At 41.5% G+C, this 11,504-nt stretch overlaps 2 protein-coding genes across 2 annotated transcripts; both read right to left on the reverse strand.

Annotated features, from left to right (window-relative positions):
• Positions 1–229: 229 nt before the first annotated feature.
• On the reverse strand, positions 230–8,477 carry efhc2 (EF-hand domain (C-terminal) containing 2). Its single transcript, XM_044020054.1, has 15 exons — positions 8,155–8,477; positions 7,223–7,411; positions 6,801–6,951; positions 6,465–6,688; positions 6,117–6,368; positions 5,516–5,623; positions 5,257–5,395; positions 4,521–4,686; positions 3,882–4,024; positions 2,884–3,080; positions 2,350–2,483; positions 2,085–2,279; positions 1,361–1,453; positions 1,184–1,283; positions 230–541 (listed from the first exon to the last, which is right to left on the reverse strand). Exons 1-15 carry the CDS (start codon positions 8,194–8,196, stop codon positions 389–391), a joined length of 2,286 nt encoding a protein of 761 aa, XP_043875989.1. The 5' UTR covers positions 8,197–8,477; the 3' UTR covers positions 230–388.
• A 269-nt stretch (positions 8,478–8,746) lies between these two features.
• Positions 8,747–11,434, reverse strand: LOC122765646 (FUN14 domain-containing protein 1-like). Its single transcript, XM_044020055.1, has 5 exons — positions 11,297–11,434; positions 10,264–10,414; positions 9,584–9,659; positions 9,368–9,496; positions 8,747–9,054 (listed from the first exon to the last, which is right to left on the reverse strand). Exons 1-5 carry the CDS (start codon positions 11,361–11,363, stop codon positions 8,977–8,979), a joined length of 501 nt encoding a protein of 166 aa, XP_043875990.1. The 5' UTR covers positions 11,364–11,434; the 3' UTR covers positions 8,747–8,976.
• Between the last annotated feature and the right edge of the window lie 70 nt (positions 11,435–11,504).

The following is an 11,504-nucleotide window of genomic DNA, read 5'->3' on the forward strand; positions in this document are numbered from 1 at the left end:
TTGTGTTGTCTAATCTCATTTAATCTTCAGTCATCTTGAATTATCTCATCTCAATTTAGAACTCAAAAAGACAAAAACAAAAAGCAGTTTGTGTGATTTTTCAGCTTCTTAGACGTGAATATTTTATCGTGCATGTGAATGTAAGACTAAGACATTAGAACGTCATCATGATTCATATTTTTACACATTTTCTGAACCAAACAAATAATGGATGAATGATTAGTAACAACAACACACTAACACATTACCTTCTTGTTCACACACTGTGTTTGTGTCATGTGACACGGTTCCTAAGAACCATCATCAGTCACCTCAGTTCACTGTCAAACTCTGGGCTGTGTGTGAACACATGAAGAGATTGCCCTCTCACCCTCTCACCACCGCGTGTCTACTCTGAGGCGTCAGCCGTCGTCGTCGTCGTCGTTGTTGTTGTTGTGTTACTGTTGTCAGAGGGTAAACTGACAACGTCGCCCAGCAGAGAAGAGTAGTTGATGTTTTTCACGACGTCTGCACCAGAGTCCGTCCTCATGTTCACTTCAAACTGAAGACGACAGGAAACACAAGACATGTGTGCGTGTGTGTGCGTGTTTGTGCGTGTGTGTGTGCGTGTGGGGGAGAGTGAGTGCTTCACAAACTTCAGTTTCCTGTTGTTAAAGTGTGTGTAACAGTCACTAAAAATCTGTTTTCTTGTGTTTCTAAGTGAAAACATGGCCCGGTTGTGAGCAGCAGGGGGCGCTCACAGTCACAGTCAGTGCTGATTATGTGTTGGTGCTTTGATAAAAAAAAAAAAGTCTCTTCAAACGCTGAAAACCTGCTGTTTGTAACATGAGAGGCACCTCACACACACACACACACACACACACACACACACACACACACACACACACACACACACACACACACACACACACACACACACACACACACACACACACACACACACACACGTCGTGTTCACCTGGTTCTGGTTAGTTTTGACAAACATGTTGTTGTTTCAGGTTCAAACAGGAAAGACAGTGTGTGTGTGTGTGTCTGTGTGTGTTTATACTTATGTATCAGTGAGGACCAGTGACACAGACTCAGTCAGTGAGTACGTTCATATAAGAAGTAAATAAACATAATAACAGTAATGATTAAAAAAGTCCAGTTGTCTTGAGATGAAACCCAGTCACCGTGTTGTTACCTTGGTGCAGAGGTCAGGGGTCACCGCAGGAGCAGGATTCTCTAACCAGTTGATTGCAGCGATGAAAGCGTGGAAGTCGATCTCGTCTGTGACTGAGAAACTGCAGCAGAACAAACACAGGTTTACATCATCAACAGGTTCTGGTTCTGGTTCTGAGTCACATGAGCAGCTTCTCACCTGTGGATCAGAGCTGAGAGCAGAGACTCAGGCAGAGGAAGACGACAGGACTTACACACTGTCCTCATCTCTGACGTGGACAGACGGCCACTTCTGAAGACACACAGACACATCAGAGACATCAGCGCCATCAGAGAGACATCAGAGAAACAGATACATCAGAGAGACAGAGACACACAGGCACATCAGAGAGACATCAGCGAAACATCAGAGACACACGGACACATCAGAGACATCAGTGAGACATCAGATACATCAGAGAGACAGACAGACACATCAGAGACACACACAGAGAAATCAGCGTCATCAGATACATCGGAGACATCAGAGAGACATCAGAGAGACAGAGACAGAGACATCAGATACATCAGAGACACACACAGAGACATCAGCGAGACATCAGATACATCAGAGAGACAGAGACACACAGACACATCAGAGACATCAGAGAGACATCAGAGACATCAGTGAGACATCAGATACATCAGAGAGACATCAGAAACATCAGAGAGACATCAGAGACACAGAGAGACACAGAGATGAGTAAAGACAAGGTTAAACTAGAGGTCAACTCATGTGGATTTTCTACAGCTGATGCTGATCTGAGAACTTGTAGACATCAATATCAGGGTTTTGGACGTCTCAGTATTGTCTGTCTGTGTCTGTGTGTGTGTGTTGTGTACCTGTGTGTGTGTGTGTGTGTGTGTGTGTGTGTGTTGTGTACCTGTGTCTGTCTCTGTGTGTACAGGCTCTGGTCATGTGATGAAAGTCTTCAAAGAGCTTCTTCCTCAGAAGATCCTGAACCACAGCCAGAACCAGAGCCACGTCGTCCTCAGACTGATCACACTCACGCACACTCCTTCCCAGAACCAGAACCTCGTGTTCTGACAGACCACAGTCCAGACCCAGCAGCAGGTTCCTGCAGGACACACACACACACAGGTCAGCACAGGTCACACACACAGACAGACACACACACACAGCTGTACCTGAAGCAGTGGTAGGGGATGACCCCTGTGTTGTTGGGGTCACTGAGGGTCAGGAACTTCTTCATCTCACTCTGTTTCTCCACAGGAAGTGACCTCAGTTTGCTCAGGATGTTGCTCACGTTGGATTTGGGAAACTTTTCTCACACGCACGCACACACACACACACGCACACACACACACACACACGCACACGCACACACACACACACACACACACACACACACACACACACACACACACACACACACACACACACACACACACACACACACTTCAGTTTGCTGTGTGAAAAGTGTGTCTCACAGTGAATGTTGACTATTTTAATAATCAAATGGGTCGTTAGTGTTTTGGTTGTTAATAATGAAAGCAGATGTTTCAGCTTCTTAAATGTGAATATTTTCAGAATTCATTCAAACTCAATCACTTTGGACAGAACGTCATCATCATCATCATCATCGTCATCATCATCATCGTCTCCACGTTTGACGAACACTGATGAGCATTTTCTGAGAAAGTAATAAAGTGTGGCTGAACCTCGTCGTGGTGTCGCTCCATGTAGTTACAGGTGTAGTCGTCAGCTTCCAGCAGACGGAAGTGGTGCTTGTTGAGACACAGAGTCGCTCCCACAAACAGATCCTGAGCCGTCAAGTATTCAAAGGGATCGCTCTGAAACGGATCCTGACCGGGTTTCTTCACACGCCCGCGCTCCAGGAACTTTCCACCAACAACACCTGTAACCGCGGTGCCTTGTCAAAACATGTCATTCTGTTTTTCTACATTTGGAAGGGGTTTAAATTACATTCATTTAAATTAGCTTCATTTCACTCGTGTCATTAATGTTTTTTCCACTTTAACTTTGGTAACGTGTAATTTGATTATTATTCACAGTGTTTTTGAACTTTTAATAACATTTGAAAGTCAAATTAGCTTCATTTAATAATATGATATTATAGTCATTTTGTTTTACATAAAATGACCTTTGTTCACGTCATTTCTAAAATGTTCCCACAGATTAATAAAGTATACTGATTAGGATTTGAGCAATAAAATGCTACTTTTTGATATTTAATCACATTTGAAGTTAAAATACTTCACTTCGTTTAGAATAAGATATCTTTAATTAAAATGTCATTTGAGTGTTTATACACATTGTAAAGTGGTATCGTTTCACTTATTATCAATGTTTTTTAGTTAAATGAGTTCAATTCTACTTTTTTTTTGGTCTTAATTTAAAACGTCCTTAGATAAGATGTAATTTGAGTGTTTTCTAAAGGAGTTTTAACCAAGTTTTAAGGTTGAATGAGTTTAAAATAACATAACAAAATGTGCTTTGATTCACAGAGTGAACTTTTACTCAAATTAAAGGTAAAAGTCGACTTCTGGAACAATGTTTGGACATGTGATGAGGAAAAGTCAGGACATAAAAACACATGGAAATGAAATATTGACCGTTTCATTTTGTCTTCCTGTAAGAGGAAACAGAAAGTGAGTGAAATGTTTAAATGTAATAAGAGTTTATGTCTTTATCTGACCTGAGTTCCTCTGCGCTCGCTCAAACACGCCGATGGAGTCGTCGCTGAGGTAAAAGGAGACGACGAACTCTCGCTCTGCGTCCGCGGGATCGTTCGTCTCCATCCTGGCACGGAAACTCAGCACGTTACTGTCCAGGCCGCGTCTGTGGAGACACTCTGAGTCACACACCTCACCATATTCTCCACACACAACATCTGGACTGACAACGTCTATTCACTTTAAAAGTCTTTTCAATGACGTGGAGGCACAAACCTTTCACTGTGCATGTTTTAACTCAATTAAATATTGTGTCGAGTCACAAACCCCACGATATTCTCCACAACAAACATTAAATTAAATAATGAGAAATAAAATAAAATAAACTCGTTCAAATAATCTTTTCAGAGGTTTATTCCATTTTAACGTGTTTTAAAACACAAACCTTTGACTGTAGATGTTTTACGTCACTACATTTTATATCAGTTGCGTCAGAAAATGCTGATTAGATCCTAAACTATTGTGTTTTTCATCTTATTGTCTGAAAAACGATCATGATATCCTCCGCACCAAAGATATGAACAAACTAAATGAAATCACATGTTTGACTTCAAACTGATTTGATGGAAACATTGTGTTTATTATATTTGAATGAATCAAACCTGTCTTTCTCCATGAACTTCCTCAAGTCCTTGTGCGGGGCCTTGGGCACCAGACTCTGACACCAGCTGAGTGAGTCCTCCTCTGAGCCAAAGCCTGTGTAGGGGGGCGGGGCCCGCGGGGCCGGAGGAGCCACAGGAGCTTTGTACGGCACTGGAGTGAAGTCATCTGACAGGAGGAGGGAGGGAGAGAGAGAGAGAGAGGAGGAGCTGATCAGAGGGCAGCAGGTAATCCATCCCTGCTCTGACCTCTGACCTCAGTCTGCTCACAGTGACACATCAGGAAAAACCAGTGATTTTAGCTGCAGGCACACAGGAGCTGCTGCTCCTCTGCTGCCTCGTGTGGTCACTCTGTGTCACTGCGGTCAATCTGAATGAAATATTTCAAATGCCAAATTCCTAAAAATCACTCGGGTTTGAACTCAGTGATGGAGGCAGCAGTGTGTGATGTGAAAATCACTGGTTTTCTCTGTGGGAGAGTGAGTGGTGTACAGACTTCAGTCTCCTGTCACACAGAGAGATAAAGACGTTGAACATGTTCTTAAGACGTCAAAGTCTTTTTTTATCAATTAAAAAAAGTTTTTCCTCTGTCGTCTGCCAGGATTAAAAATAACGTATTTAACAGCGGAGGTTTGAGGACGTTAATCAGGAGATCCATGATTCTGTTCTTTCCTCATGTTTGCTCTTACTGCCCCCAGGTGTTGACTTTAGTGTACTGCAGGCTGCTGTAAAAGTTTACCAATGGCATATTTGGAGCGGTAGAAGTGTTTGGTGAAGTCGTCACAGTCGGTGATGACGATTCTCCTCCCAAACACGTTGATTTCTCCTCCTACTGTAAAATCTCTGTCTTTATAAAACTCCTCATCCTCAGCTCCAGTCTGAGGAAGAACAGCAAACAAATCAAAAACAACGCAAAATGTGTAGAAAATATACAATCTTCAAAAACTATGAAAATATGTCAGAAGTAGTTAAAACAGTGAATAAGGAGAGAGTTTTACTTTGAGATTGTCCAGGATGAAGCGCTTTCCTCGGGTTTGTGAGTCGATGACGTTGAGGACGGTTCTTTGTGTGATTTGACCTGGCTGCTTCACTGTGGACACACAATTCTGAGGACACACACACACACACACACACAGAAAATAAAGGAACAATCTGTCATTCTGGATAAAGTGATTTCTTCTTAGATGTTGTTTTCTGTTGTCAACATGTAGCGCTGACATTTAAGAAAAAGACACACACACACACACACACACAGGTCGTGTAAAAGTGTAAAAGCTTGAGGGAGATGATGATGATTCACAGTGAATAAAAACAAATCAACCAGAAAACAACCAAACCTTTTAGTATTTTTGGTTGTGATGTTTGTTTTTCTCTCCACTCTCTAAGATCTATGTGAAATATGTCTGAAATTCTGCATCAAATCTATAAAAAAGCCAAGTAAAGTGTGTCAAAACAAGGACGTAGAAATAAAAAGATTAAGTAAAATGAGTAAAAAAGTGTAAAACAAACAAAACTACATTAAACGTGGCAAATAAATATGTAACGTGTAAAAAAAAATACATAACATGTGTAAAAGTACAGCTTGTGTGTGAGCGCCACCTTTGGTAACCTGCAGCGTCGCAGGAACTTGGACACGTGATCTCGTCCTGAGTTGGGCGCGTGAACGTGTCGGATCTCCACCGTGTCGTCGGACAGGAAGTAGTTGAGGACGAGCTCCCGCAGCTCGCCCGCCTCGCTCTCCGCGTCGTCCCAGACACAAAAGAAACGCAGCACGACACGGTCGTTGTCCACAAACTGTCTCAGTGTGTCCTGTCTCTCATAGGGACGCAGAGGATTCATGCTGTCCTCCATCTGAACACACACACACGAGTGACAAGTGAAAAGACAGAATACTCCCCCAGCACTGTAATATTATTATGAATGAGGGGGGCGGGGCTTGTGTGTGACCTGTTGGCGCAGGTGTGTGTAGGGGTCATCAGGAGCAGACGTGGGCTCATTGAGCTGAACTCCCAGTCTGGTGAGGAACTTCCTGGTGAAGGCGTCACAGCTGGTGATGGTGAAGGTGTGAGAGTAGAGCTCCACCTGCTGGTCCAAGTTCAGATGGTACACGGTGTAGAAGAGCTGCTGGTTTGGTGGAGGCAGAGGAACGCGCTGACGGCGAAGCAGAGTTCCTACAACAACAACAACAACAACAACCACGACTCAGCGTGACGGTAACTCTGCTGAGTCACAGTCAGCTGATGTGCAGAGTGACTCAGCGTGAGGGTAAATGTGCCGACTCACCCTGAGGGATCCCACTGTTCTTCACGTGTGGCTCCACCACTTTGATGGTGTCGTCTTCAGGGAAGAAGAAGATCCGACATTTTCTGATTCTGAGATTTTCTTCACGACTTTGAGGAACCGTTTGTTCAAAGAAGGCCTCGAAGCACAAGACCTGCACCAGACAAAGACCACGTCAGACCACATCACAGATCAGATCACATGATTACTGGTTTATAGATCATCTGTGATAACAGTGATCTCATCTTTACTAAGTTGAGTTAGTTAAGCTGAGAAACATAACATGACATAATATTATACTACAGTATACGTAAGAGCAGTGGTTCTCAAACAGTGGCTGGGGACCCACAAATGTGTCACGGGTGATTTTTCTTTGGTCCCCAGAGAAATTTGCAGAGTTTTCTCAAACTAATGAACTAATTGACCTGTTTGTCGAAGGCGACCCACGGCGGTAACTGTGATCCTCGTCCTCTGGGATAAACAGAATATTTGGGTTTGATGTTGTGACCGCTCAGTGGTTCTCCTCCGATGCCTGGTTTGTCAGATCCCACCATCATGGAGACGCCGTTAGAAACATCAAAATGCTGCGACTTGTGGAATTTCTCCTTCCACAGCTGTGGAACACACAGAGAGTCGGTTAAATGTGTTAATAACACATTTAATAACAAAGCAGACGTTAACCATAAACAATCAAAAAAGTGGTTTGTATTATAGTTACCATAGAAACGTGGATTTTACTTTTTCACAGCAGATATTTTAATGTTTTTGCAGCTAAAACTAAAGCACATCAGTGTTAGCAGTGCTAATATATGCTAAAATACAGTACCACTTACTATAGCACGCTTTAATAGATTATATTATGTTATACCAACAAGTGCTAAAATACAGTACGACAAACATGCTACAATACAGTATCATATGCTAATACATGCCATAGAATACATCATATGCTAAAATACAGTATTATACACTTAGCCATGCTAAAACACATGCTATAATACAACAAGTAGCTAGGGGATCCCAGTGACAGTTTCTTTCATGGGACTTCAATATTTTAGACGAGCCAGTGTATTTACTTTCAAGAAAGACAAACTGAAGCTGAATGGAACTCAGCCAATATTCATTTAGCTAAGACTACGCGACATTAAAAGTTACTCAGTTACAAATGTAAAGTTTTATAACTGTTATCACAAGCCTGTAGTTCCACATTAAAACCACAGCCGCTTTCATCAGTTTATCTGTCCACATTCACTGAACGACACAGTGATGTTAGCTTAGCATTAGCTCTGACTCTGGAAGCTAAAGTCCAAACACTTGAGTGAAACTGAAATCAAATAAATGAAAACATCAAACTTACGTGTTTATTAGAAGAAAGTCCGGGTAGAAACGGCAAAGACATGATGACGTTTGGAGGAAAAGAAGGAAAAAACAAAGTGAACTCAGCTGCTGCTACCGCAGCTGGTTAACTCTGCTGGTTACTGGTTACCATGGGTAACCATAGAGGCCTTTTGTTGGGGTTGGTCTCTTAGCAACGCTTGCACCGGAAGAGAACCACAGAAAAGTTAAAAATCCAGGGCCTTTAATAAAAGTGAAGTAAAAGTTTAAAGTATTAAGTAAATTTAAAATCAATACTAATCTTATTAACTCACTAAAACACAAGTTTGTAGAATTAAATATTTTGTATTTTCCCATAAAAATATCAAAACTTCACCTTTTTCCTGTTTTATTTTCATGCATTCATCAAACAAACACAGAAGACAAACCACAGTTCACTGAACCTGGAACACAAACCTGTGTTTTTAAATAAAAATAATTTGTCTAATCTGTCGCTCGTCATAATCCCTCAGATGATTCACTCATGTGTAATCTGCAAATTAAAAACAGGACATTTGTGTAACAGCATATCAGTGCATTCTTCACCTTCTGGAACAACGTCAGTTTGGTCAAAATTCATAAATAACATTTTTAATTTTTCCACGTTGATGATGATTTGGCAGAAACAGGAATATTTTACATTTTTACGGTGGTTGAAGCCACGCGGTGGTGAAGCGCTTAAACATAGAGGTTGTTTTCTGCCAGAACAATCCAGCAGTTGTGATTTCATATTTTCTATGTTTTTTTCTTACAGTTCATAATGATGTCATAGAAATAAAGAATTCTTCTTCTTCTTCGGCAGAATCTAAGACGCCAGGCCGAGCAGGAACCCTCCGACAAAACCACTGGTGACCACGATGTTCTTCTTCACGAACTCTGTGGACTGAAAACACAAAAACAACATCTATGAAGCTGAAAAATGACAGAAAGTAGAAAATATTCACATTTAAGAAGCTGAAAAATGACAGAAAGTAGAAAATATTCACATTTAAGAAGCTGAAAAATGACAGAAACCAATTAATTGATTAGTCACACCACTAAAAATAAACAATATAAAAAGAGACATAAACTCCTGTGTGGCTTAAATTAAACCTTCTAAAACTTTCGTACATCAGTTTTAAAGACTTTTGCACGTGACAACACAGAAAATGTCCAGACTGAGACATTTTAAACTTGTTCAGAGTTGGAGTCCTCACCTTCTCCACAAACGTGTTGAGCTCCGGACCTGCCTGATGAGTTCCCTTCTTAATGTGTTTCTTGGCCTTGTTCACGTCCTTCTCCACTCTCTTCCAGTCCACCTGGATGTACCCGCTGTTGTTGGCTATCTGCACAAAACAACACACACAACACGAGAACAGAAGTAAGACGGTGTTTCTTTTACATCTGTGTCGGGTTTAAATGTGCGGTCGTACCTGCAGCAGCAGCAAACCTCCTCCCACAGACGTCGCTGCCACTTTACCGACCTTCTGAAACAGGTAACCTGCACACCTGAAACCAAACACAGCGTCAAGGTTACCCTGACCTCAATGTCCCCAAATATCGTCTCTGGTGTTTCCTGTTGGCGTATGGTCGTAGAGGCACGCGGCCTTTCCTTCATCGCTGATGTTGATGTTATTATATAAACACATGCTCTGTGTGTGTGTCGATATCATGTGAACGTTATTCTCATCATTGTTCTGTGTACAGAATGACGCAGTTTTCCTTTGTATTGTAGAATCCACATCCCAGTGGGCAAAAAACACGAGTGAAAACACAGATTAAAGGCGATTAATATCAATGTGGATGGTGTCTGTTTTCTATCACTATTACACCGTTAAGTGGAAACTTAAGGGAAACGATCGTTAAGGTTTTAGAAAGTTGAAGATGTTCTGATGATGCTGCAGGTCTGTGGCAAACAGCAGGGGGCAGTATAAGGATCAGATCATATTCAGCCCGTCAGGTTCTGTGAATTTAAAGTGACACGGAATTCTAGTTTTTAGAGCTGATGAATAAATGAGTGAACCTAAATTATTTCAGAGAAAATTAGGAGCGACAGCAAACGATGGGACACCTGAACGCAGCACGGTGCATTTAAGGGAACAACATTATTTACCATCCACTCACTCCTCCGATGGCTATCTGTGTGGCCACAGAGTATTTCTCAGCGACCGGGCCGGAGTTTTTGCCAAACAAGCGATTCCACCATCGCTGACGTTTGGCGTATTCTGTCAGGTCCACGATCTGATCGTAAATCTCCTCCTCCACTGCAACACAGACACAACAACTGTCAGTGACACAACTTATCGACTATTGAGATCATGACTTAATCTGTTTTGTTTTTTCTAAATAATTCAAACCAGTTTGTGGGATTTTTCAGCTTCTTAAATGTGAATATTTCCTTTTTTTTTTGGTGAGAACGTCATCATTTCCAGGTTTGACAAACACTGATCAACATTTTTTCACTGATCAACACTTTTCAAGAGAAAGTGGAAGTGAAGATGCAGATAAATATATGCACCTATTTATGAAAAGATTATAATTGAAGACAACATATAGATGTTAGTATTTTTAATTGTGCTTCTTAAAGAGCTGTGAATTGTTTATCAGGGAAGTAAAACATGTTTATTTTAATAAATTATTTTATATTTGGTGTACTTGGAAAATCTCACATTGAGTTTAAATTGAATATTCAGCTCATTCAATGCAAAATATTCATAATTTCATGTGAATTTAGGACCAAATCACTCTGCCCTTGCATAAACGATGCATATTTTATTTTATTTTTTTAAAAACGTGGCTCGGGACTAAATGACTCAGCATAAAAGTGGGTAAAAGCTAACGATGACGTCACCGTTCACAGATATAATCACAAAGTGGTTAAAGTTGTCAGGCCTAGCATGAAGTTAGCATCATCACACAAGTTTAGCCGAGCCACAGTGGGAAAAGTTAGCCACAGACGCTACGTCTGGAGACACACAGTCCGCTTTAAACACGGAAACATGACGGATAAAAGTTCACCAACGAGTCCGCAGAGTGAGTGACGCTGAGAGGAAGCACCGCGGGCCCGGTTCTGTTCACACACAGACCCGGTATCAGTTTAAAAGAAAGCCTGTTACTAAAGTTGCTAATGTAGCTCCTGCGCTTACCCTTGTCACGGTCCGCCATTTTGGATCCTGTCTGGTCCGTGTCCTCAGCTGCCTGCTGCTGACGCATGATTACGTCACACGCCTCATTTACATAATTGTAACTGTCAAAGTAAAAGCGAAAGAGACAGGCACGTGCACGTAGATGTACATATTAAATAACATAAATAATAAATAAAAACATTTCGTTTCTGTACTTAAGTACAAAATT

Source organism: Solea senegalensis, linkage group LG2 (assembly GCF_019176455.1).
Source record: "Solea senegalensis isolate Sse05_10M linkage group LG2, IFAPA_SoseM_1, whole genome shotgun sequence".
Lineage (NCBI taxonomy): Eukaryota > Metazoa > Chordata > Actinopteri > Pleuronectiformes > Soleidae > Solea > Solea senegalensis.

Excerpts from the sequence above, each read along its gene's own strand:
- efhc2 (XM_044020054.1), bottom strand. The coding sequence starts at position 8,196 with ATGTCTTTGCCGTTTCTACCCGGACTTTCTTCTAATAAACAC. Across the intron at positions 5,624-6,116 it reads GACGCTGCAGGTTACCAAAG|AATTGTGTGTCCACAGTGAA; the intron begins GTGGCGCTCACA and ends GTGTGTCCTCAG. Across the intron at positions 3,081-3,881 it reads GCGAGCGCAGAGGAACTCAG|GTGTTGTTGGTGGAAAGTTC; the intron begins GTCAGATAAAGA and ends CCGCGGTTACAG.
- LOC122765646 (XM_044020055.1), bottom strand. The coding sequence starts at position 11,363 with ATGCGTCAGCAGCAGGCAGCTGAGGACACGGACCAGACAGGATCCAAA. Across the intron at positions 10,415-11,296 it reads AATGGCGGACCGTGACAAGG|TGGAGGAGGAGATTTACGAT; the intron begins GTAAGCGCAGGA and ends TCTGTGTTGCAG. Across the intron at positions 9,660-10,263 it reads ATCGGAGGAGTGAGTGGATG|GTGTGCAGGTTACCTGTTTC; the intron begins GTAAATAATGTT and ends GTTTGGTTTCAG.